Here is a 26,017-nt window from a genome sequence, read left to right on the forward strand (position 1 = left end):
GGGTTGATCTGCGCCTCGACTTGGTACGGCCCTAGCTGCTTGTGTCCGAGCTTCTTCTTGGCCAACGATCTGGCCGGGACTGCCTGGGCTGCTAACCAGACCCAGTCTCCCACCCGGATGTCCTCCCCAACTCTCCTGTGCCTGTCTGCCTGCACTTTGTAAGCCTGTTTTGCTAGCTCTAACTGCCTCCTGAGCTGCTCGTGGACCTCCTGCAACTCCGCTGCCACGGCCTCTGCTCCCTGCGGCTCCCCCTCCCTCACTTTCTCCAAACCCGGGAAGGTTCCGGGATGCCGCCCATTGTTGGCGAAAAACGGTGTTACCCCCGTGGACACGTGCTTCGTGTTGTTGTAGGCAAACTCGGCCAGCGGTAGGTAGTCCACCCAGGTTGACGGCTGCTGGTTCGCGTAGCATCTCAGGTACTGCTGCATGATGGCGTTGACCCTCTCCGCCTGTCCGTTGGTCTGCGGGTGTTTTGCCGACGCCAGGCTGACCTTGACGTTCAGGATGCCCATCAGCTTCTGCCAGAAGTTGGAGATGAACTGGCGCCCCCGGTCGGACAAGATAGACCGTGGCAGTCCGTGCACCTTGAACACATGGTCTATGAACAGCTTAGCGGTCTGCTCCGCCGTGGCCACCTTCGCGCAAGGAATGAAGTGGGCCATCTTGGTGAACAAGTCTACTACCACGAGTACTGCTGTCTTGCCTCTCAAGCTGGGCAGATCCGTGATAAAGTCCAGAGCCACCCTCTCCCACGGTTCGAACGGTGTCTGTAGCGGTTCCAACAGGCCCGCCGGCGGCCTGTGTACTGGCTTGGCCCTTTGGCAGGTGTCGCACCTATTGACGTAGTCCGCGATTTCCCCCCGCATTTTGGGCCACCAAAAGTCTCTGGCGACTAATTCCACCGTCTTCTCCTTGCCGAAGTGCCCAGCGCTGGGCGCGTCGTGCAGCTGTTGCAGCACTCTCGCGCGGAGGTCGTCTCCTGGTACATAGAGAGCCCCTCTGCGGATGAGCAGTCCGTCGCGTATTTGGAACTCGTCGTCCCTCGCCGTGCCGCTGCGCACCTCCTCCATCTTGGCTCAAGCGAAGGAGTCCGTCTGCAGCGCGCGACGTACTGCGTCCAGGTCCACTGTGGCAGAGGCGCATGCCCACGCCTTGGGCGCAAAAATGTGCTTGGCTGCCGCCGGTGCCTCTTCCTCGAGATACTGCGGTTTCCTGGACAGCGCGTCCGCCATGATGTTGTTGTCCCCCGGTATGTATTCTATCCTGAAGTCGAAATCTGCAAAGAACTCCGCCCAGCGGATGTGTCTCTGGTTCAGGAACCTCGCCGTGCGCCAGTACTCCAAGTTCTTATGGTCCGTGCGGACCTGCACCGTGTGTCTGGCTCCGATGAGGAAGTGCCGCCACGCCTTGAAGGCTGCATGTATGGCTAGCAACTCCCTGTCCCAGATGGTGTAGTTCTGCTCCGACTTGCTGAGTTTTCTGGAGTAGAAAGCGCACGGCCTCCAGTCCCCCTGGTGGTCTTGCTGCAACAGGACGGCCCCCACTGCCCTGTCTGAGGCGTCCGTCTCAACCCTCATGGGTTTGCTGGGGTTCACATGTAGTAGTTGTTCTTCAGACGCGAAGAGACGCTTGAGCTTCTGAAAGGACTGCTCCGCCTGCTCCGTCCAGATGAATTTTTTCTTCTTGGAGCTGAGGGTGTCGGTGATGGCCGCCGTCTGCATAGCGAAACCCTTGATAAACTTGCGATAAAAGTTGGCAAAGCCGACAAACCTCTGGACCTCCTCCCGATTGCGCAGGGCTCTTCCAGTCCAACACCGAACGGACCTTGGCGCTGTCCATGGCGAGTCCCTTGTCGGACAGCTTGTAGCCCAGGAAATCCACCTCCGTCCTGTCGAACTGGCACTTCTCCAGCTTGGCGTAAAGCCTGTGCTCCCGCAGCCGCTGCAAGACTTCCTTGACATCTCTCTCGTGAGCCTCCTGCGACTCCGAGAAGATCAGGATGTCGTCCAGGAAGCAGACGCACTTCTTGTAGAGGAGACCCGCTAAGACGTGGTGCATGAAGGCTTGAAAACAGTGGGAGCCATTTTGTAATCCAAAAGGCATAACTCTATATTCATAGGTGCCTAGCGGCGTAAACATGGCCGTCTTCCACTCGTCGCCCTCCCGCACGCGTATGAGATTGTACGCTCCGCGTAGATCCAACTTGGTAAAGATGCGACCCTTCCTCACCGTCGCTAGCAGGTCATCGATCTTGGGCATAGGGAAGGCTGAGGGCTTGGTTTTCGAATTTAAGACGCGGTAATCAACGATCAGCCTTTTCTGGGGCATGTCCCGCTTCCCCACAAAAAATACGGGACTGCCCCCCACCGCCTTGGACTCTCGGATGAATCCCCGCTTCAAGTTGTGGTCTATGAACTCTCTGAGTTCCTGCAGTTCATCTTCAGACATGGAATACAGTTTCCCCGTCGGCAGCGTCGCCCCCGGCAGGAGGTCAATCTTGCAGTCGTAGGGTCTGTGGGGAGGCAGCTTGTCCGCTTCTTTCTCGCAGAAGACCTCCAAAAACTCTTTGTACTTGTTGGGTACTGCTTGCAACATGCCGAAGTTTAGCTGTGGCCCATCTCCGTGCCCCTCTTCTCCCTGGTCGGCGAGAATGCAGTGTTCTGCGCAGTAGGAGGAGCAGAAGGTCAGTTGACGCTGGTACCATGCTAATGCCGGGCTGTGCCTGTCCAGCCAACTCATGCCCAACACTATGGGTGTGTCTGACAGGCGGGTGACGTTGAAGCTGATGACCTCGCGGTGATTTCCAATTCGCATCACCATTGGAGGTGTCTGCTGCAGCACTTGCCCTCCCAGTAGCTCTCTGCCGTCCACCGTGACGACGTTCAGGGGCACCGTCGCTGGCAGAAGCGCTATGCTATGTTGCTGAATGAAATCCACTCCGATAAAGTCTGCATTGCTGCCAGAGTCAATGGAAATGGGGACTTCCATGGTGAGCCCATTTGGAAGCTGGAGGGATGCGGTGAGCTGCACCACTGGCTTGGGTGGGAGGGGGTCTGTGGGCTGTAAGATGCCTGGGGACTGCTTCACTGATACGCCTGGCTGGGCCCCAGTGGCTCCATTTCCAGCCAGACAGTGTCGTTTCCCTGCTGTGGTGCAGTCTGCTGAACTGATTCTGTTACTGTTGCTGAAGCTGCAGTGTGCTTGTGGATCCTCCGGGGACACTCTTTCGCCATGTGTTGAGCACTGTCGCAGATGTAACATTTCCTGTTCCCTCTAGGAGGCTTCGTTTTGACTGCTCCCTGCGTCAGGGCTCCGGTTGCTGACTGAGCCTTAGCACCACCTATCTCCATCGGCTCCTCTCCTCCTCCCAGCGGAGGCGTGGATTGAGCGCGCGCCGTCTCCCTGGGAAAGGAGGGCGGTGCTCTTGCTGGCGTGCGTCCCCAACGCCCTTCCTCCTTGCCCCAAGGGCGTTCTTCCAGCCTCACTCCAATCGTGAGCGCCCTCTCCACCACGTCTTTAGTGGTCTGGGGTCTCTCCCCCCTTGCAATTTCGTCTTTCACAGCTCCATTCAGCCCCTCCCAGAACAGGTCTCTGACGGCAGCTGACTCTTTCTCCCACCCCAGCGCGTTCACCAGTGCAAAGAAGCGGGAGTGATATTGTCTTACAGTGGCTCTGCCTTGTCTTAGTCCATGAACCTCCCTCCTGGCGATATCCACATCAATCTCTGACAAAAAACACGCATCCATCGCTTTAATGAAGGCAGCCACATTTTGGAGGGCTGGATCCTTATCTCTCCAGAGATTGCGCAACCATGCTTTAGCTGCTCCACGCAAATGACTGACTATGAATCCGACTCTCTCCTCCTCATCTCTAAAATCCTTTCCCAGCAACTTTAGTGCATAAATCAAGTCTGCTTTGAAGTTAGGATACTGCTGCAGATCCCCATCGAACGGAGACACAAGGCTCGCTCCTCTCTTCCCCAGCCCAATCCCCTCTGGTCTGGGTCCCGGCAGCCCCTGTGTAGACAACGCTTCTAACCTGGCTCGCAGATCCTGGCAGGTAGCCGCTGCTTCCGCCTCCTTTTTCCTGCCAAAATCTCCGCATTAAGTTGTGTTACTGCGTTCCGCAGGCTTGCTATGTGTTCTTCGGTAGTCATTTTGCCTCCTTTTCGTGAGCTCGTGAAGCACCAATCTTCAGCAGCTTTTTGCTGGTTGAAAGAATGGCTACTTCTTGAAAATACAGACATTTTGGATCTAGAAGGCTTTAACAACGTATTTGGATGGCATGCATATTTATGGTATGCTAAGGTCAAAGCACATAAAGCATTCAAAAATCATATTGTCAGGGAAGCATTGTTTAATGTTTGGATAAGATACAAGGATTTATTGGAAAATAAAACCCCAAGGTGGTTGTCACCGATGGAAGCGAAAGCTGTGAAAAGGCTCAATATGGAGGCCAAATGGCCGAAATGTTGGGAAATTTTGGAACAAGAAGGAGATAGACTGGAACTGCAGAGTTTTGAGAAATTAAAAAACAAAGTGTGAGCCTGGCTTCATTATTATCAGATAATGGAGGCATATAATTTGGATAAGAAAATTGGCTTCCAGGTGGAAAAATCAAAATTAGAAACAGAACTGTTAGAACCCAAAACTAAGATTTTGTCAAAGATGTATAACTTGCTGTTGAAATGGAATACTCAGGATGAAACGGTGAAATCTGCTATGATTAAATGGGCACAAGATGTTGGACATAATATTATGTTTGCTGACTGGGAACAGTTATGGACCACAGGTATGACGTTTACGGCATGCAATGCCCTAAGAGAGAATATTATGAAAATGATATACAGGTGGTACATGACCCCAGTCAAGCTTGCAAAAATCTATCATTTGCCCGATAATAAATGCTGGAAATGTAAAGAAACTGAAGGTACATTCTTTCACCTTTGGTGGACTTGCCCAAGGATTAAGGCCTTCTGGGAAATGATATATAATGAACTGGAAAAGGTATTTAAATATACCTTCTTGAAGAAACCAGAGGCCTTTCTTCTGGGCATTGTCGGTCAATTGGTGTCAAAGAAGGACAGAACTTTTTTTATGTATGCTACAACAGCAGCAAGAATACTCATTGCAAAGTATTGGAAGACACAAGAACTACCCACTTTGGAAGAATGGCAGATGAAGGTGATGGACTATATGGAACTGGCAGAAATGACTAGCAGAATCCGAGACCAGGGAGAAGAGTCGGTGGAAGAAGATTGGAAGAAATTTAAAGACTATCTACAGAAATATTGTAAAATTAATGAATGATAGAATGATGTTGGATAGCAATTAAGGGTTCCCAGCTGTAATGCTTTAAGAGAATATGAAAAAAGGGTTATAAATGGGTTAAAATCTAATGGTAAGGATTTGCTGAACCAATGAATTGAAGCGGAATACAAAGAAGGGAAGTATGAGGAGGTCCGGGAAATAAGCCAAAGGAAAATAAGTAATAGAAAATAGGTGTGTTTTTAACTGTTTTTATTTTGTATTTTTCCTTTTCTTTTTCATTTTTACGGTAATATTTCAAAAATCTTAATAAATATTATATATATATATATAAAAAGAAAAGAAACTGAAGCGCTTTCCGCATTCCATGCATTCTTATGGTTTCTCCCCTGTGTGTGTCCGTTGATGTATATTGAGGTGTCCACTCTGACTGAAGCTCTTTCCACATTCCATACATTTAAATGTTTTCTCCCCTGTGTGAATCCGTTGATGTGTTTTAAGGTTTCCACTTCGACTGAAGCTCTTTCCGCACTCAATGCATTTAAATGGTTTCACCCTTTATGAGTCCGTTGATGTTTTCTAAGGTTTCCAATCTGAATAAAGCTCTTTCCGCACTCTATACATTTATATGGTTTTTCACCCGTGTGAGTCTGGTGATGTTTATTGAGGTGTTCACTCCGACTGAAGCTCTTTCCACACTCCATACATTGAAATGGTTTCTCCCCTGTGTGAGTCTGGTGATGTCTATTGAGGTGTCCACTCCGACTGAAGCTCTTTCCACACTCCATACATTGAAATGGTTTCTCCCCTGTGTGAGTCCGTTGATGTGAACTTAAGTGTCCACTCCAACAGAAGCTTTTTCCACACTCCATACATTTATATGGTTTCTCCCCTGTGTGAGTCCGTTGATGCATATTGCACTGCCCACTGTTAATGAAGCTCTTTCCACACTCCATACATTTATATGGTTTTTCACCAGTGTGACTTCGCTGGTGTATTTTAAGTTCTGCATTCTGCCTGAAGCTCTTCCCACACTCCATGCATTTAAAAGGTTTTTCACCCATGTGAATCCGTAGGTGTGAACTTAACTGTCCACTCCAACTGAAGCTCTTTCCGCACTCTATACATTTATATGGTGTCTCCCCTGTGTGAATCCGTTGATGTTTTGTAAGGTCTCCACTCAGCCTGAAGCTCTTTCCGCACTCTATACATTTATATGGTTTCTCCCCTGTGTGAATCCGTTGATGTTTTCTAAGGTCTCCACTATCACTAAAGCTCTTTCCGCACTCTATACATTTATATGGTTTCTCCCCTGTGTGAATCCGTTGATGATTTCTAAGGTCTCCACTCCAACTAAAGCTCTTTCCGCACTCTATACATTTATATGGTTTCTCCCCTGTGTGAATCCGTTGATGATTTCTAATGTCTCCACTCCAACTAAAGCTCTTTCCGCACTCTATACATTTATATGGTTTCTCCCCTGTGTGAATCCGTTGATGATTTCTAAGGTTTCCACTATCATTAAAGCTCTTTCCGCACTCTATACATTTATATGGTTTCTCCCCTGTGTGAGTCCGTAGATGTGAACTTAAGTGTCCACTCTGACGGAAGCTTTTCCCGCACTCCATGCATTTAAATGGTTTTTCCCCTGTGTGAGTCCGCTGGTGTATATTGAGGAATCTTCTTAGACTGAAGTTCTTCCCACACTCCCTGCATTGGAATCCTTTCTTGTCCATGTGAGTCCGCTGATGTGTTCTAAATTTTCCATTATCAGCGAAACTTTTCCCACTCTCCATACCTTTAAATGGTTTCTCCTCTTGGAGTCATTGATGTGAGCTATGTGTGCTCATTCAATGAAGCATATCCCACATTTCACACATTTTAATTTCTATTCCTCATGAAACGAAAGGTGCCCCATTCCTTGGAATTCTGAATGTCTTCTCCATCCCCTTCTTCAGAGTGGGAGGAAAGGAAATCCTGTTTGGGTTTCAAGGAAGAGAACAAAGGGAAAGAGAACACATCAAGCTCCATTAGCCCCTTCTCTTATTTCAACATCTCCTCCATTCCCCCGCCTCCTGCCCATGTTCCCAAATTTTAGGAAATGAAAAAGGAATGTCATCAAATGATAGTAATGCATCGGCACCTTTCATAATCCTCAATCATCGTTAATAAAGCAGCATGATCTTGGAATACAGCCTTTTCAAATCAATTGTTTCCTCACAGGAAAGGCAGCTGCTCTCTGTCCGTGAACAGGCCCTCTCTTTCTCCGCTCCATCGTTCCTTTGGACATTCCCCATCCTCTGCATCATAATCCTCCATCCACCTCTAGATCTTCATGAATCACCTGCACAGTCTCATTGGCCACAAGAGGTCCATGTGGACCATTTTGGGAGGCCCAGGTCTACATCCTTTCCAGGGACTGTGGTCTGGGTCAGTCAGAGAACTAGTGTCAAGGCTTGGTGCTTGGGGTCAGCTGAATGGGTGCTCAGGGAAGCTCCTGTTCTTGGAGATGGACCTCTGTCTACACGCCTTGCATTGCATGGAGAGAGCAGGAGAAGCAGAAGGAAAGCAGCTGGCACATGGGAATCCCAGACCCCCACTGCTCCTTAAAATAATGATGTGCTGCCTGATCTCAAGCCCATCCTAAAGTGACACTGAAAAAGCTGCATATGAAAGGCAAATGGATAACTGTACTAGTGAAAACTTCAACCTTGAATATGTAGTGTTGAATTATCAATCAATTTCCTTTACTCGACCGATAGTCAGAAATAAAACATTACACAATAATTTTAAACTATAACATCATAGGGGTACATAAATAAGGTAGGGCCACAGTACTAGACCTCTCACAGATAACCCACATCAAGGCTTTCAGTTATAGGTTTCCGACGCTTGAGTGCCAGGAAAAGAAATTTAGCCACTGACAAAGTTGTTTTCCCAGAAGACTTATTTAGCCGATATGCTGTCTGCTTTCCTCTTTGTCGGGAACTGAGCTGGGGTAAGTATGGAGTTATAAGATACTGTCTTAAATCGTTGTAGAAGGGACAGCTCAGTAAAATGTGCTCTGTGGATTCTACCTCACCCAACGTACAATGGCATAATCTCTGGTCATATGGGACTCCTCCATATCTTCCCTTCAGAACCGCCGAGTCAAGAACATTCAGCCTAGCTGCGGTAAATAGTCTGCGGTATTCCACGTAGTGGATATCCGCCAGGTAGCAAGCTGGAGCAGCCCGATACAACTGTTCCCCCAGAAACAACCCAGGTTTCACACGGGCTATGTCCTCCTGTCTGGCAATATCCCTTAATCTTTGGGCGATCACCGCCTTTGCGTGGCTATACGTCATGGACTCTATATAAAGGGAGGACAACCCGCACTTCTGCACTTCCTCCACTATCTCCCCTTCCCATGGAGATTTAAAGTTATCCCTCAGAATCAAGGGGGCCAAACCCACCGGTCTGAAACAGAGCTTGAGCCAAAGCCATAACTTCGCTTTCAGGGCCACATACCTAAAGGCTTGACAACCGGTTTCCAGTCTCATGATCGCGCCTGCCACGGAGGGGGGGATCCTGAGTATGGCCCTGAGGAATTGGGTTTGGATAGATTCCAATTTTTCAAAATCCCTACGTGAGCCCAAGGCAATGCCCACCAGCAGAAGAGGGAGAACTTTCATTTTAAAGAGTCGTAAGGCAACTTTGACAGTTTGTGCCTGTTTCTTGGAGTACAGGGTTCTAATCACCAAGGCTGCTTTCGATGCGTTCGAGGCTATGTATTCTCTGTGTGCCAAGAAGGACCTATTTGATCTAACAACCTGACCCAGGTATTTGAAGCAACTGACCTGCTCTAAAGGAATACCATTAATTGACCATAAATTAGGTTTCAGTCAAGCAGCAAAGACCATTATTTTGGTCTTGGCATAATTTAGTTGGAGCTCGTGTTGGATCTCATATTCATGAAGAGCTCGAAGCATCCTCCTTAACCCGATAGGGGACATAGCTAATAGGGCGGCATCGTCCGCATACAGCAGGACATTCAAGGCTCGTCCTGCCAGTTTTGGAGGATGGAAATCAGCATTTGCCATATGCACCACTAGCGAATTAATATAGAAATTAAACAGAGCAGGGGCAAGCAAACAGCCCTGTCTTACCCCCCTAGTGGTGGCAACCGGGTTGGAGACTAGCCCCTTGCTATCTAGCCTAATCCTCAGGAAGGTATTTGTATGCAAATTAATAATCAGCAGGAGAAGGCGGCGGTCGATAGATGTCGCTGCCAATTTTGCCCATAGCTGGTTCCTGGGAATTCGATCAAAGGCCTGCTTAAAGTCTATAAAGGCGACGTGGAGGGCTTTTAGGCCATTGTCAGCGTACAAGTGATTTAGGATTAAGATTTGGTCTGTTGTTGATCTTCCAGGGCGGAAACCCGCCTGTTCCTCTGCGATGATGTTGTTGCTTTCCATCCAGGTCGTTAATTTGTTAAGTAGAAATCTTGAATAGATCTTCCCGATAACATTTAGCAGGCTAATTGGTCTAAAATTGGCCGGGTCTGTGCGCGGCCCTTTCTTGTGAATTAACACAGTCAGTGCAGAGTTCCAGCTTGGAGGAAATTGTGCTGTTTTGTTTATATAAGTAAAAAGAGCTGCTAGGGGTGGACACCACCAATCCTTATTGGCTTTAATAACATCTATGGAAATAAGATTGTCTCCGGGTGCCTTGCCCGCCTCAAATTGGCCTATAAGTGTTTCCACTTCAGAGCAGGTAACAGGATCCCACTCAGGCAAGGGGGCCAAGTCTAACCTTCCTCCGCTGGCTGCGTGAGCTGCATATAAATCAGAGAAGAAGCTTTCCCAGGTGTCAGCTGAAATTTGGGGTTCTATCCTTGACAACGGTCTACCCAGGTATTGAGAAATTTGGTGCCAAAAGGAGGAGGGATTTCTATTTTCTGCTGCTTTTAGAAGGTTCTTCCAATCATTTCTTTCTGCTGCAAGCTTCTTTTCCTTTAATAGTGCTTTATACCTTCTCTTGAGGTTCATAAGGTGACTGCTAGGTACGGGGTCATTTGATGCCCTATATGCCAAGAATTCATTATATAGGTTGTTCTTGAAGTGCCTACATTCCTCATTAAACTACTTTTCATGAGAGAAATGGTTACTATTCATTACCGGGGTCTTAGCCACGAAGGTTTTAGCAGTTCTACTAAATTGTCATATATTGGCAGTGGCTCAACTGCCTGGACAAGGGAATCCCTTGTCTCTTGCAGTTGGTCAGACCAAAGGAGTTCATTTATCCGTTGAGCCCTATTGTCGGTCCATTTTAAGGCAGTGGGCCTCATCTGAAGCTGGTTATTTGTAATAGGCACACAGGAATAGGTAGCCAATTCTCCATCCAGGGTCAGAGAGAGTTCTAATGGAAAATGGTCACTTTCCAGCCTTGTTACCACCCTAAAGTTGGAAATTTTGGGAATTAGGTCTACTGATGTCCAAATAAAGTCTATGGTAGAGGCTCGGGAGCCTGACCAGAAAGTAAATTTGGCAGGGTAATCAGAACTGAGAGCTCCGTTTAGAAGGTGGAAATTAAGAGCCATCAAAGTTTGTCTACATTTAAAACCTGCGTATGTAGCAACAGGGGACGCAGGTGGCGCTGTGGGTAAAAGCCTCAGTGCCTAGGGCTTGCCGATCGAAAGGTCGGCGGTTCGAATCCCCGCGGCGGGGTGCGCTCCCGCTGCTCGGTCCCAGCGCCTGCCAACCTAGCAGTTCGAAAGCACCTCCGGGTGCAAGTAGATAAATAGGGACCGCTTACAAGCGGGAAGGTAAACGGCGTTTCCGAGTGCGGCTCTGGCTCGCCAGATGCAGCTTGTCACGCTGGCCACGTGACCCAGAAGTGTCTCCGGACAGCGCTGGCCCCCGGCCTCTTGAGTGAGATGGGCGCACCAACCCCAGAGTCTGTCAAGACTGGCCCGTACGGGCAGGGGTACCTTTACCTTTATGTAGCAACACTGTCTTTAAAGTTCCTGGGTAAAAGGTCTGAGGTTAAAATGGGTAGTGAGGGATATTTATTATATTTAGCAAATAATGATTTATCAGAGTGAGACAATCGGCCGTTGAAATCTCCTGCAACTAGGAAGGAGGCTTCAGGATATTTCTCTAGGAGAGTTTCAAGAGTCAGTTGACTTCCCCTCCATCTTTGGTCCACCAGGTTTTTCTTGTAGGTTGGATGCAAATAAACATTAATCACCACGAACACTTCCTCCGCTGTTTGTAGCTTTACACCCAGCATGGATGACGACTGGATGTCGATTTGTTCCACCTGCAGATTTAAGGCCAAAGAAACTAAGGTAGCCAACCCACCTTGTGGTCTGCCAGGTGATAGTGAATTCTGTTGTGCACTCAGGTAGAAGCCCTTATACCCTGATAAGGAGAAGCCCTCACAAGCCCAGGTCTCTTGCAGTAAAAGAATACGACTGCCTTTAATGTAGGCGACAAAGGATGGGTCCATCAGCTTAGGTTTAATGCCAGCTACATTCCAGGATAAGAAAGTAAGTAATCTCCTGGTCACCCCTTCGAGTCATGCTGGGCCTTGCGGAACCAGCACGGCAGAATCCACCTGGGGATGCGTGCGGCGAGGGGGGGCAATAGGCTGGTAGAAGGAAGTAATTGTAGCTTGCTTACCCGGCAATTTCCGAGCACCACTTACCGCAGCAGCAGCAGCCATGGATTGAGGCTTAATTATTGGTAGCTGCAGAGATGGATTCTGGAGCACGGGAGTATCACTTAACGACAGGTCCATAGACTCTGCATTTAAAGTATGCTCTAAGATTGAGGGGGGTGGGCCTTTTGGGTCAGCGGTTGCTGTAGGGAACATGCAGTGGAAGGCAGGTGGAAGGCATCCTTTTCGGTTTGCCTCCAAAAGAGCATTCAGTCTTGCCACAGCTTCCGAGTTGTTGAATCTTCCACTGTATCCTGCCCGGGCTTGACATCCCGAGGCCGTGTACAACCAGGTTGCAGATCAGAGGTCGTTAAAACAGGTACCACTTGGGCTTGTGTAGACTGATCTACAATTGGTGAGGAATTCATCTTATTTACATGAACATGATCTTCTGAGTTAAGGAGACAGAGTAGCAACTCGTCCAATCTGTCCGTTATCTGTGTTTGCTCCAGTTTTGGCAGTTGGGAGAAGGATAGAAGTAACTCACGCTCCGTAGAGTTCTGCAGATGTATAGCCTTTGTCAGTGGAGGCAGGGGGGCGTCAATCCAGCTGATTAGATCTGCGGCCAGGGGAGTTGGGGTCGTGGCAATTGGCGGAACCTCAGACTTATCTGCTTTCTTTTTGAACAAGCAGTTTGGTAAGAGGAGGCAGATCTTGGTATTGGTAAAGACTCTTGTAGCAAAGATTCCATAGTTAATTAGAAGGCTTCTTGAGGACATAATAAGTGCAGGGAGCTTTTTGGTTTTAAAGGAGAGCAGCACTCTCTGCCTCTGAGGTCTGCTGCTAATATGGTCAGTATGCTTCAGGTCAATAGAGCTAGGGATTACCCTCAGAAGCTCCGCTAGGTGTCTCCTTATATCACTCTTATAATGCCAGTTTATCACCTTGCCTCTAAAGGGGCAAACCGTTAGGCAGATTTTGGTAGCTTGCAGCAGCAGTTTGTGAGGAGGTGCAAAGTGTTGTTCCTTCTTATTTTGCTCACTTTCCTCACTTTTCTGATTATAATAATGATGTGCTGCCTCATCTCGAGCCCATCCTAAAGTGACACTGAAAAAGCTGCATATGAAAGGCAAATGGATAACTGTACTAGTGAAAACTTCAACCTTGAATATGTAGTGTTGAATTAGTGATGGCCTGAAGTTGTGTTATTTCTAGAGACATTAATTCATTCCGCTTCTGTCTCAAATATAGCTATTATATGATGTCATGAGGTGTCATGGGAGCGGTAGTACCTTTGGTGGTCCCCACCCTGCACTCAGCTCTCACCTGTGCCTTCCAGAAGCTGTCAGGGTGAATCAGGGGCCACGATCCCAGGAATGGCTTCAACCGGCTGGCAAAACCAGGTGAGGATAGCTGATGGGTCTCAAATCCTTGGGGGGCTGGGCAATTCTGCTGCACCTGAAGTCAAGCCCTGGTGGATGGAGAGGATGAGAAGAACAGTGAATCCCACAGTCCAGAAGGCAGATTCTGCCCATTCTGCAGAGGAAAGTGAAGGGCAGATGGGATCGTCAACCGGGGAAGGAAGCCCATCAAGAAGGAAAACTCTGGTCCTAAACCTTCACTGCCTCGTGAGTTATGTTCAGGAGAAGAAAAGGCTATGGAGGAAAACCCACACAAATCCAGAGTGGAGTCTCTAAGACGGTTGGAAGGTGTCCTGCACACCTTCTTCATTCAACTCCTGCAGCCAAGCTGGTGCCCAACATACTGCTCTGCTTTCCTTGGGACCATATAAGCCAGGCTGAGAAGGGGGTCTGGTTGTCTAGGCAGCCCGGGACCCCCAAACCCACTGCCCAGGCTGGCAGTGCTACAAACACAGCAGTTTCAAGTGGGGAGATGGGCTCAGAGCTGTATATCAAAGTCTCTCCGATGTGGAACAAGGGAAACAGAAACAAAATTTACATCATAAAGGTAAAGGTAAGGAGACCCCTGACTATTAGGTCCAGTCGTGACCGACTCTGGGGTTGCGGCGCTCATCTCGCTTTATTGGCCGAGGGAGCCAGCGGCATACAGCTTCCGGGTCATGTGGCCAGCATGACAGAGCCGCTTCTGGTGAACCAGAGCAGCGCATGGAAACGCCCCTTACCTTCCCGCCGGAGTGGTACCTATTTATCCAGAGAGTGGTGTTGGGGGATGAGTGTTCAGACCCCTGGATGCTTACTTGTGGGGTGCCTCAGGACTCCATTCTCTCCCCCATACTTTTTACTATCTATATGCAGCCACTGGGAGAGATCATCAGGGGGTTGGGGCTGGGTGTTCACCAGTATGTGGATGATGCCCAGCTCTTCCTCTCTTTAAAATTGGAACTAGTGAAGATGGTGAATGCCCTGTGTTTCTGTTTGGAGGTGGTTGGAGGATGGATGGCGGCTAAGACATTGAGGTTGAATCCTGACAAGTCAGAAATACTGTCCCTGGGGGAGGGGGGGCACTTCTGGTCCTGATGGGGTAACTGTGCCCCTGAAGGACCAGGTGTGCAGCCTGCGGGTCATTTTGGACTCCGCCTTGTGGGATCTATTTGTGAACAGAATGTGTGAGTAAACTCTTTTTATACTTTTATAGAAGACTGTGTCGTGTCTATCTTTTTAAAAGGGACTAAAGTGGAAATTACCAAGGAAACTTATTTTAGAGGCTTTAGCGAGCCTGAGCAAACGCATCCGCTGTAAGTTTAAAAGGGGGAATGTTACTCTGCTAAATTGTACAACTTGTTAACACAAGTTGGAAAGGATATAATCAAACAAAATATCCTCTCCTGCATTCCTGAACATTCCCAGTGTCATGGTTGCATTTTTCAGGCATAGAAAAGTACCGATCTAAGTACAGCGATAATTCCTAACCAATCGGTTCAAGAAGGTTCTGGTAGTTTTACTCTGTATGATTCAAAGCTGGTGTTTTCTCTAGATCATGGGGAGGCAAACTAAGGCCTGGGGGTATAAATGCGATGATGATGATGATCTTGTGAGGTTTTTTAAAGTTATTTTGTAATTCGTACTGCTATATCAGCTCACAAAATCTTATGGGTGGAGAAAATCACAGGGCTGCTGTAAAATATAATCCCACCCACGACTTCTCATTTATATACAGTCTGTAAATTTGGGGAGGTCACACACCTCACCTGTGCTAATACTGGCAGTCTTTGGCCTCCACAGGCACACCCGGTGTGTAGAGCCTCCAGCCACAGGCACTGTCTATCCTGAAAAGGGTCCTTTGACTGGGAAGATGACACGCAGCGTAAATTAATAATGCAGAGTTTGAAAGAATAAAAGCTTTACTGAATTAAAATAAGCTTCTTCATAAACAACATGGTGCCAAACAGTTTGACTGAGATTGCATACGGACTCTGCTCACGGCTGAGACAGACAGACTCTTGCTGAAATCTTACAGAGAGCACAAAGTGCAACTGGCTACTACGTCACATGTCAGAATGACTCCACAGTTAGCAGTTAAGCCTGAATAAATTGAGGAGGCCCAAATGACTGTGCAGTCCCTGCACTTCCCAGCCTGCTTTGCTGCTTCTGCTCTCAGGTGTCTTTGTCACGTGACCAAAGATTCATGCAGTCGCTGTCATCGGATGATGATGGGTTATATCTCAGCTTGTCAGTCACTCTGACATTGCCTACAAAGAATAAGAGGAACAGAAATGCTTTTGAGGTGCAACTTCTCTATCAATCCTGAAAGCCATTCCATGGACTCTGCACCCGTTTCTGATGACAGGTGTACATTATCCTCATCCTCAACAAAGGACCATTAAAGATGGAAGCCTGAGAGAGAGGAAAAGGCTTCTGGCTGCTTCCTGGGTGGGATTGCGGAAACCAAGAGCCGCTTCTGAGAAGGCCTCCCCCCTCCTCTCTTGTCACGGCTAAAAATTGGCCGCTGTTTCTTTAATGCTTAAAAAGCTGCGGGTTGTATATATAGAGTGAGAAATGTTAGTTTGGTGTTGGGTTGGTTGGTTGGTGAAAGCTGGCAAATACAGTGGTACCTCGGGTTAAGTACTTAATTCGTTCCGGAGTTCCATTCGTAACCTGAAACTGTTCTTAACCTGAAACACCCCTTTAGCTAATGGGGCCTCCTGCTGCCGCTGTGCCACCAGAGCACGATTTCTGTTTTCATCCTGAAGCAAAGTTCTTAACCCGATGTACTATTTCTGGGTTAGTGGAGTCTGTAACCTGAAGCGTCTGTAACCCGAGGGTCCACTGTAAAAGCAGAAAGATCTCTGCAAGGATGCTCTTCTCGTGGACTCTTCTATGCTGACAAGGGTCCAAGGACCAGGCTGAGGCGACAAAGGGAGGCCAAAACCTTTTCTTTTCTTTTTACAAATACTGACATCTCTTCCTCTGGATTTCCTCTCCTCTCCAGGGGACCAAGGAATGGACTGGGCAGAATGGCTGTGTCTGGACCGGGCGGGGGGTTATGGGGTGGAGATTGCAGGATGTAAGGGTGGGGGGGGGACAGGACCCCCCACTTTCCAGGGATCCCTCTCTGGTCGCCTTGAAGGGGGGTCGATTACTGGGCGGGAGAGAGAGGCCAAGGCTGTTCCACCAGAGATCCCCCGCAGCTGCCACAATGGAGACGCGATCTCTCCCCCCCCCCGCCGCCAATGCTGCCCTTCCCTGCCCCAGGGATGCTCCTCTCCCTCCCCCCCCAATTTCCTCGACCCCCTCCCTCTCTCCTGAGTCTCCCCTGCATCCAGAGGCTCCCTTGGCGCCGCTCACCCTACGTCCTGCGCCCCCATCTCTCCAGCTGGAGGCGCCCCCCCCCAGAGAAGCAGGGGAGGGACCGGGGGGTCTCTATCCCTCGTGCCCGTTAACCCTTTCGTGGCCCAACTCTCTCTGCGCGGAGCCCCCAGCGCTCCGGGGATGCCTGCGCGGGGGACACGGGGCGATGGGGTCCTCATGGGGACTCCCTGGGTGGGGGTCCCATGCCCGCCCCCGCCAAGGCGCCTGAGGGGCCGAGAAAAGCTCCCTTCGCAGCCCGCGTGCCGGGATCCAGGCCCCACGGAAGGCGCTTGGGGGAGCTGGCGGGGGTCTCCTGCAACAGGAGCAAGGGAGGGACGGGGGGGGTCTCTATCCAGGCGTCTCTCGCGCCCCTTAACCTTTTCATGGGCCGCTTTTCTCCGCGCGGAGCCAGGGAAGACGGGTGAGGGGTCCGCCCTGCGAGGAAAGCCCCCTGGGGGCGCTTGGGGGAGCTGACGGGGGTCTCTGGGGGGATCTCCTTTCCCCCCCCTCTCCTTCCCCCCGCGACCCCTTTACCTCTTTCTCCTCGCTCCCGATTCTCCTTTCCTGCAACATCCATGGGGGGGGGGTCCCCTGTCTCCTCCCTCCCCTTTCCGAAAGCGCCCCCCCCCCCGAGCTACGGGGCAGAGTAGGAATCTGGAGTGGAAGCTCCACTTCCGGGAGAAGCAGAAAGGTTGGGAGGGAGGGGGGCTCCCCCCCCCCATTCCTGGAGCAGAAGCCGGATTGGAGGAGGAGGAGGAGGAGGAGGAGCAATGTATTGGGGGCGGGATCTGGGATTGTGGGGGCGGGATGAGAGAAGGATGTGCCGAGAGGGGAGGGAGAGTGTTGAGCGGGGGGGGGGGAGGAGGAGGAGAGGAAATCCCCCCCCTCGTCTTCCTTCTGGGGATCGGGAGAGGGGGGAGGGGCTGATCCCGACAATCCAACAGCGAAGTCACAAAATGAGTTCTGCATGGAAATCAGATCAGACTCCGAGTTCCTGTTTTGGCAACATGACAAGTCTGTCTGTCCGTCGGGATCCCTGAGGATTCCTGCTCGCTGCCTTTTCCGGGCCAGCCGGAGAGATCCCTGGAAAGGGCGGATTTCTTGACTCCAGAATCCAGCACCGCAGACCCGTTTCATTCAGGCCTAGAGATCTGCCCTTTGGACCAGTCTGCTTGCATCATGGGGATCACCAATGGATCATATGGATCATCCTTGATGTCATACCCATCTCACGGAGGGGGGGGCTCAGGAAGAATCTCCTGCCACGTGACTGGGGGAGTCTGGGGGCTGACGGGGGTCAGACAGGGCTGCTGTTTTGCTCTCCGTACTCTTTCAGCTCAGGTTTTACTGAAATGGGGGGATTCATTGAGGAAACGGGGCTACGTTGCAAAGAGGCAAATGTGTGTACTTTGTTACCACCCAGTGAGTTGTGTTGTGTTACGGCAAAAATCTGGGTGCGAGGCTGCTCTGCCACCCAGCTCATCGGACTAAGTCCGTGGGTCCCTGCGGAGGAAAATGAGCTCAGCCGGAGACAGGAGCAAACTGCAGAAGATCCAAGTTTATTGCGCAACAGGTTCAAGGCGAGATTGAACAGTGAGAAAGGGGTGACATGAGTTTTTGAAACTCCCTCCATGTCCCAGAATACAGTGCAAAACACGTCATGAATATATTAAAGAGAGGTTTGGTTACACAGATTACATCATGAATATATTAAAGGGAGGTTGGGTTACACAGATCAGCAGTTCAGTAAGGTAGGGGTTGCACAGATTAACATATGGAGGAGGGAGGGGGGAATATGCAGAGCTGGAGATATGCACAGATAAACACTTCCTGGGGATGAAAAGACAATGGTCTCAAATATGCATAGTCTGCCACCTGACATTGTCTGGAGGAAAGGCTGATCAGAACAATTTGAAAGGATTAAGGTCTTGACACTTTGCTTGAGGGATTATGCTGGACAGGGGAGATGTGATGGAGTCCTAGAGTAATTGAGCAAACTGGCACGCTGATTTTCTATGAATTTTATAGATTTTAGTCCCTTTTGACAATTGGAAATAAATTGATATATTGTAGCGAAGAAGAAGGTGAAGAAGACATGCCCCCCCCCCTTCCGTAACAGTCCCCCATTCGGAGATAGATTTGCATTAAAGTTCTGTAAGAACTTGCAAATCTTTTCTCCGCACCCTAAATCTCGGTGAAGGTAGGGGTGCCGTGTGAGTGGGAGTAGGCCCTAATGGAAAAGGAGGTGGGTTGAGCAGGGCAACAAAGGAGGGAGCAACACGGACCAAGACAATGTATGTTTACGTTATATAGATATGCACTAAATAATAACTTTGTATCTATCGTACTAGATGTGTGGGTTTGTGCAAACCTGAAGGGGACTTGCAAATCATGCCTCTTAAGGCCATTTGCAAGTATAGTAGTGCAAAAAGGACACCTGTTGTGCCCGCCATTTTTGTGTTCTCAGGTGTCAAGGTAGCTTTTCTGTGGTCTCACAGTAGTGGCAATCCCTGGTGAATCCACTTAGGGCTTTCATATTAACCATGTTGCCTGGCACTCATCACAGCTGCCATAGGTTCGGGCACGTCCTGAGGGAAATGTCCTTGCCTTGGCTTCCTATGGGGGTTTTATTATTGGTCTTGCAGTCATGGGAAGTTGCGCACTTGCACTTTAAGGACCAAAAGCTAATTGCAGCCTGGATACACTTGCCCAATTCAAACTGAGTCCAATTTGAATTTATCTTTCCCCATGGTTCTCAACTCTTCAAACCAATCTGTTAAAAGAAAACCATTCTTAAAAGGGCACTTGTCCAAATAAGTCAATTTAACTCTATAAGGGATCATTCCTGCTAAATCAAGGCATATACACCTTCCTGAAGCTTCTCCTTGGTAAAGCGAGTTTTAACACATTTTAAAATGGGTAGGGAAGGTTGGCAGTGTGCCAGGTGGGACAGCGAAATGTGGTTATCTAAACATTGAACTACACAATAGCTTGATCCATTAGAAAGCATAAAGTGTATGAAAATCCTCCATTGGGGTATAAGGAATAAGGCAGTATACATTAAACATAAGACAATTACACACACACACACACAAATTCCTCCCTTTGTGGAAATAACACTGTCAAACACATTTCAACATTCCTACATAATAACACATAATACACAACAAACTAATTAAATATCAGTTGAATATAAAAGTCAAAAAATCTCCTTGCAATTCAACTCCTCCCCTTTGAAAGAAATTGCTGTGGCCACTTTGAAAACTGTGTCTGTTGTTGTTGCAGGTAATAAGTCTCGTGGTAGCGAAGCTTTTCATTGGATCTGTAATAACACACTTGTAGAAATGATATCCTGTAAGGGCAGGGTGGACTTAAAAGACACAGTTAAAATAATAATAAAACACACACACAAACACACACACACAATGACCTATGAGGAACCAAAATAAATAAATGCTAAGACACAGAATTTTAAGAAATCTGAAGTAACAATGAAAATAAAAGAGTGTTTCTTGATGTGACAACATCGGCTAGAATGTTAATAGCAAAATACTGGAAAATGACTTAATGGCAATTTAAAGTTGTGCAAGTACCTTGAACTAGCCAAAATGACAGAATTAATAAGAAATGCTCAGGCAAAAGGTAAACAAATACCATTCCACAAACAATGTTTGGTTATGCTTCGATTAATTTCATAGACATCATGGAAAAACGGATTAAATAAATGGAAACAGATTATTTGTAACTTTAAAAGTGTCAAAGCCACGAAGAGATGGAAGTCACTAATACAGCAGAATGGCAATTTAAAGTTGTGCAAGTACCTTGAACTAGCCAAAATGACAGAATTAATAAGAAATGCTCAGGCAAAAGGTAAACAAATACCATTCCACAAACAATGTTTGGTTATGCTTCGATTAATTTCATAGACATCATGGAAAAACGGATTAAATAAATGGAAACAGATTATTTGTAACTTTAAAAGTGTCAAAGCCACGAAGAGATGGAAGTCACTAATACAGCAGGGATTTCACAGAACAGAAAGAAAGTTGTTGTGGGAGGAAAAAGGGACAAACACTTTGTTCACATATCCTGTTAAAAGGGAAAATTATTTCATGTGAGAAGCCTGTCAGGAAATGCTGTTCCTAAAATGCACACAAACAAAGTCTGTGACTTAAATCCCATTGAGGGGTGGAATTCTTTGATATTTACCTGTGAAAAGAATTTGGCATGTTAAGATTTCAAACTTGGGACACATTAAGGGTGATTTCTCTCAATGGTTCCAAGTTTTAACATAAACCTCCTCTCCCCCCCTCCTTCCTCTCTCTCTCTCTCTCCTTTTCCTATCTTTTTTTTTTTTTTTTTAAAGCTGATCTAGTCTCTGTGCATGTGCGGAGTTCATGTCTCAGCAAATCTTTTTTACTATTGAAATGTTGCATCTTTTGGCAAAATTAGAATTTGAATAAGGGAAGGGTAAGGAGTAGATTTTAAAAGAGGGTTAGATTTAAACAAAAAAGAGAAACTCAGCAATTGAAGTATTCACCAACAAAAGCTAGCAATTTCAGCCCAAGCAAAGCGACTGCGTCCTTTATGTACAGGAAAGGGCTAATATCCCTCTGGCCATTCGCGGAACAATGCCGCGCCCTTATATATGGGAAAATGGCCAGAGAGTCAGAATTCATAGGAATTTTTATTTTATTTATTATTATTTTTTAACATTCTAAGTTTTTCGGCCTTACCATTTGCAGACAAAAATTTTCCTGCCCCTTTATTTACAGGATTGGTCAAGGCCCATATGTATTTGTCTGATTTTTAAATAGTAGACAAAATGATAAACACTGTAATCACTCAAATGCTTGATGTTACCAGTTGTGCTTCAAAACATCACAGCTTCACCTCTCACCTTTTAAAACTAGAGAGCAAAGCTAGGCTGAATTTCAACTCCATCACCACACCAGAATTTAAGAATTACCCTGCGATGCTTGCGGACACATGTCCTTCCACACAGCCACAAATTGGGAGAGTTGAAAGGGACCCTGGGGTCATCTAGTCCAACCCTCCAAAATATAGGGTTCACAGCAAGATTTCACAGCAAGATTTGTACTACACACACATTCTTATGTATACAGGCACTACTGGGGAAGAGAGCACAATCAGTGCTCCTATCATGTACTAAGGAAGAGGAAAATAAAAATTCCTAACTTTATACAGAACCCTTTAGCAGATCTTGAGATTAGTTTGAGTTTACTTCCTTAGATGTGCAAGTTCCTTAGAGTGCAAGTTCCTAGACAAATGATCTTTAAAGAAAGATTGAAGTGAACATTTTCTTAAGATAGGGAGAGGATCTCTTATAAAGCATAGTTAAAACAGCCATAGATTTGATTTAAAGGGAATACAAAAGTGACAATTTTAAGCCTAATCTATGCCCCCCCCCCTTTTGCAGTTTCCTTTAAAGGAAGCTTACTCGGAAGTAAATTTACCTGGCACAGAAGAAGAGAAAAAGGAAAAAAAACCTGAAAGAGACAGAATGAAACAAGGGGGGGCATTTTCTAAGAAAAGAGGCCTGATATCAGGAGCCTTACAATAACTCTTCTGTCCAACCAAATGAAAGTTAAAACTGGACTCAGATATTTTCTTAGAAGGAAAACCATACTTTCATAGGCATGTGCTTCATGAAATAAATACACTGCATTTTAGCTTGAGAGAGCAGTGGTGCTCACCTACGCTTTTGCAGCAGAAACATCTAATTCACATTAGAAACATTCACATTCCAAAATAGACTGTAGACTCACGATCTGAAAAGTTGCAGCAAAGCAAGAGGTGGGGTAAACATTTGCACCCTTCATTCTCATTTTGTCTTATTTAGGACTGATAAGGTCCAGCATAGCTTCCTTAAATTTAAAATTTTGAAGCAAGCTTGCAGTTTAAACTATGCGCGCTTAAGAAAGGCAGTCTGTCAGAGACAGAAGGAACAGACAACACACATAACAGACAACATGTAAACACACATATTCTCATATATGTATTAACACACAACACACATAACAGACAACATGTAAACATATATACTCTCATCCTTTAGTTGGTTATTGCAAGGAGTTGGGCTGCTTCCTTTAGCTTCATTAAGTGAAATTAGTAGGAAGGTCCCACATGGTTTTAAGAGCCTCCTTGCCTCTTCAAACACCACCAGTTAACCAGCCGGCCAACGCAATTCGGGCTTGGCGGAGGCGGTGCTGGCGGGCCAGATTTCAGAACAGAGGTTCTAATTTTGCTTCGATAATAATTTGTGGCCAGGAATCGTCTTCCAATACGTGATGACAAATTGGAGAGGAGAGTCAGGGTCCTTCTGAGACTGAGATGGCTTTCTAGAAGCCTTCTTCCCAGAGTGAGCCCGCTCGCGTTTGGAAGCCTGGGTACCCATTTTATGTTTTACGCGTGTCTAGACAGAAAGAGGGAAGAGAAAGGGCGGTAAGGATTGGTATATCTAGGAGATTGATATACTTAATACAGGATTCATAGTAAAGAGGGGTCTTTAGTCGCTTGGCAACTTCCTTAGAGGGTTTTTAAAGAGCTCTAGCTATCCGGTATTCCTTCCTATTTCCTTAGTCAATAACCTGGGGTCCTTTTCCACTCTGCCGATCCCGCCCAATTCCTCATGGGCTATCCCTCCTGGCAACCTCCTACCTATCGTCAATCTCAGGAAAAGGGGCCCTACTGAACGCCCGCGCCGTGCGGTGCCAGATCGGGTGATCCCTGGATAGAGTTTTGAACCGAAAATCCCCCTTGCTTTTGGAAGCGGGCTCACGCACGATACACGTGTTACGTGGCACCGACCAGTGCGGCTGGGATTGATACAGAAAGCAAGACCCCTTCCTGCCCCCTAGGAAGGACGCTCGGGAAGTTCGGAAAAAGAACTCCAACCCCTTGCTTTCAACTGGGATACCCGTTGCGGAGAGTCGGCTATCTTTCAAGTCGGGTCTCTCCGTCTTACTTTCGGACTCCCAATTGGTGCGGCTGGCTGGAGGGTTTTTAGAGAAAGAGATAGAGCTCAGAACCCCCCTTTCGGGTCGAGCAGCAGTCCACGGTCTCTCTCACCAATTGGACCAAGAGACAGGCGAGAAGGAGCGATAGAGAGGAGGGCAGAGAATTCAGTTGCCAGGAGATTTCCACCCCTTTCCCACCAGTGCACTGGATTTTTCCTTTTCCTTATACTCACATGTCTTCTATGATGATCCCCGGATTGATGAATAAGCCGGCTGGATCCCTCTTTGCTCCCCGGCTGAACTCCTGGGGCTTTCGATTACCGCCCGGAGGATGGCCAGGGGTCCAAAGGATCTTCCCAGGCAAAATGGCCTGGTGCCGGCTGAAGATTTCAGGGCCCCCGGTCAGCAACGCGGGAGAACCGCATGCCCCACGTGGGGCGCCAACTGTTACGGCAAAAATCTGGGTGCGAGGCTGCTCTGCCACCCAGCTCATCGGACTAAGTCCGTGGGTCCCTGCGGAGGAAAATGAGCTCAGCCGGAGACAGGAGCAAACTGCAGAAGATCCAAGTTTATTGCGCAACAGGTTCAAGGCGAGATTGAACAGTGAGAAAGGGGTGACATGAGTTTTTGAAACTCCCTCCATGTCCCAGAATACAGTGCAAAACACGTCATGAATATATTAAAGAGAGGTTTGGTTACACAGATTACATCATGAATATATTAAAGGGAGGTTGGGTTACACAGATCAGCAGTTCAGTAAGGTAGGGGTTGCACAGATTAACATATGGAGGAGGGAGGGGGGAATATGCAGAGCTGGAGATATGCACAGATAAACACTTCCAGGGGATGAAAAGACAATGGTCTCAAATATGCATAGTCTGCCACCTGACATTGTCTGGAGGAAAGGCTGATCAGAACAATTTGAAAGGATTAAGGTCTTGACACTTTGCTTGAGGGATTATGCTGGACAGGGGAGATGTGATGGAGTCCTAGAGTAATTGAGCAAACTGGCACGCTGATTTTCTATGAATTTTATAGATTTTAGTCCCTTTTGACAATTGGAAATAAATTGATATATTGTAGCGAAGAAGAAGGTGAAGAAGACATGCCCCCCCCCCTTCCGTAACAGTTGCAAAGGCCATTTGCAGAAAGGCTCCTATTGTGTCACCAGCGGCTACATGGCGGAGTTTGGGTGTTTTGTGGAAATGTCTCTCTATAAATGCACTTATCCCCGTGCATTTATAATGGCAAGACATTAAATCCCATGAGATGTGCAAACTGGCTGCTTTTGGAAGCAACACTCTGCAGCCCTGCCTGATGCATGCTTACTTAGGAGTAACCCCTACGTGGTTCAACGGGATTTGCCATTCCATCTGATGCACGCTTACTCAGAAGTAAGTCCCCATAGTCGCCTTTGGCTGGACTTGACCAGGGGTCCTTTACCTTGGGTAACAGGGGCCAGGAGGGGCCAGCCCCAGCCCCTGCTGGCTGCTCACATCTTCCACGCCAAGAAACTGGGCAGAGCCTTTAGGAGCCTCTGGCTGAACCCGCTGCTCTTCTCCCTGGCACCGCCATCTCCACGCAGGTGCCCCCTAGGCAGGTTGGCCTGCAGTTCCCCTCAGTGCCAGCCAGCACGATGCCTGCACTCAGAAAACCTGGAGGGCACTGGCTGAAGTCTGGGAGCCCTCGGTGCCAATGCGCAGCTGCTTTGCTTTTCCTTAGCCTGGCGGACATCAACCCAGCACCCTACGGGGGGTGGTCTCTTGTTCAGATGCCCTCCCTGGGGAAGAGTCGTTGGCCACAGTGAAGTGTGCCAGGAGGGGCCATTCAGAGGGCAGTACAGCACAGCCAGTGGGGAGAGTGCCTTCCTTGGGTGGGGTGGGGGGAGCTGGGATGGCCCCCTGCCTGTGATGCTTAGCTGAGATTCCTGCTATGCTGGGGGTTCAACTAGATGACTCAGGAGGGCCCTCCCTTCTTTACAGTTAGAAGCCCCCGCACTGCCCACTCCACACCACCCAGATGGGACTCTCTTGTCCAACCCCACAAGGCCATTCCTCTGTCTGGACGGGGAGGGGGAGATAAGGTTCGCCAGCACTGCAGCCCCTAACTTCCCCTCCTCACGTTTCAAGCTGGGGCAGAGATGCAGATGCTCCAGGGTCTGGGCTGGCCACAGGCACCCATGGGCATGGATGTTGAGCCTTTCTTTGGGAGGGGGGGGGGTGTTACAGAAAAATCTAGGTGCGAGGCTGCTCCGTCCCCCAGCTCGTCGGGCTGACCCTGCGGGTCCATGTGGAATAAAGGGAGGAGTCCAGCCAACCGGAGCAAATAAAGAGAGATTGCAAGGAGAGAGATTGCAAGG

At 48.1% G+C, this 26,017-nt stretch overlaps 2 protein-coding genes across 6 annotated transcripts in view; both read right to left on the reverse strand.

Moving 5' to 3' along the window:
• The window catches only part of LOC309351863 (uncharacterized protein), a 77,409-nt gene that overhangs the window by 39,503 nt on the left and 11,889 nt on the right, over positions 1–26,017 (reverse strand). The gene's annotated exons all lie outside the window — the stretch shown is intronic.
• LOC309351905 (uncharacterized protein) lies at positions 5,505–17,380 on the reverse strand. 2 transcript variants are annotated; one of them, XM_081880088.1, is made up of 4 exons: positions 17,213–17,380; positions 13,236–13,380; positions 6,244–7,244; positions 5,505–6,075 (listed from the first exon to the last, which is right to left on the reverse strand). In XM_081880088.1, exons 3-4 carry the CDS (start codon positions 7,061–7,063, stop codon positions 5,819–5,821), a joined length of 1,077 nt encoding a protein of 358 aa, XP_081736214.1. In that variant the 5' UTR covers positions 7,064–7,244; positions 13,236–13,380; positions 17,213–17,380; the 3' UTR covers positions 5,505–5,818. The 2 variants fall into 2 exon arrangements, with proteins under 2 accessions (XP_081736214.1, XP_081736213.1); XM_081880087.1 differs by having other exon boundaries at positions 5,505–7,244.

This window comes from Podarcis erhardii, assembly GCF_964252035.2.
Source record: "Podarcis erhardii genome assembly, chromosome: 10".
Lineage (NCBI taxonomy): Eukaryota > Metazoa > Chordata > Lepidosauria > Squamata > Lacertidae > Podarcis > Podarcis erhardii.

Bases quoted from the DNA above. Each gene is read 5' to 3' on its own strand.
- LOC309351905 (XM_081880087.1), bottom strand. From the start codon at position 7,063: ATGGAGAGTGGGAAAAGTTTCGCTGATAATGGAAAATTTAGAACACAT.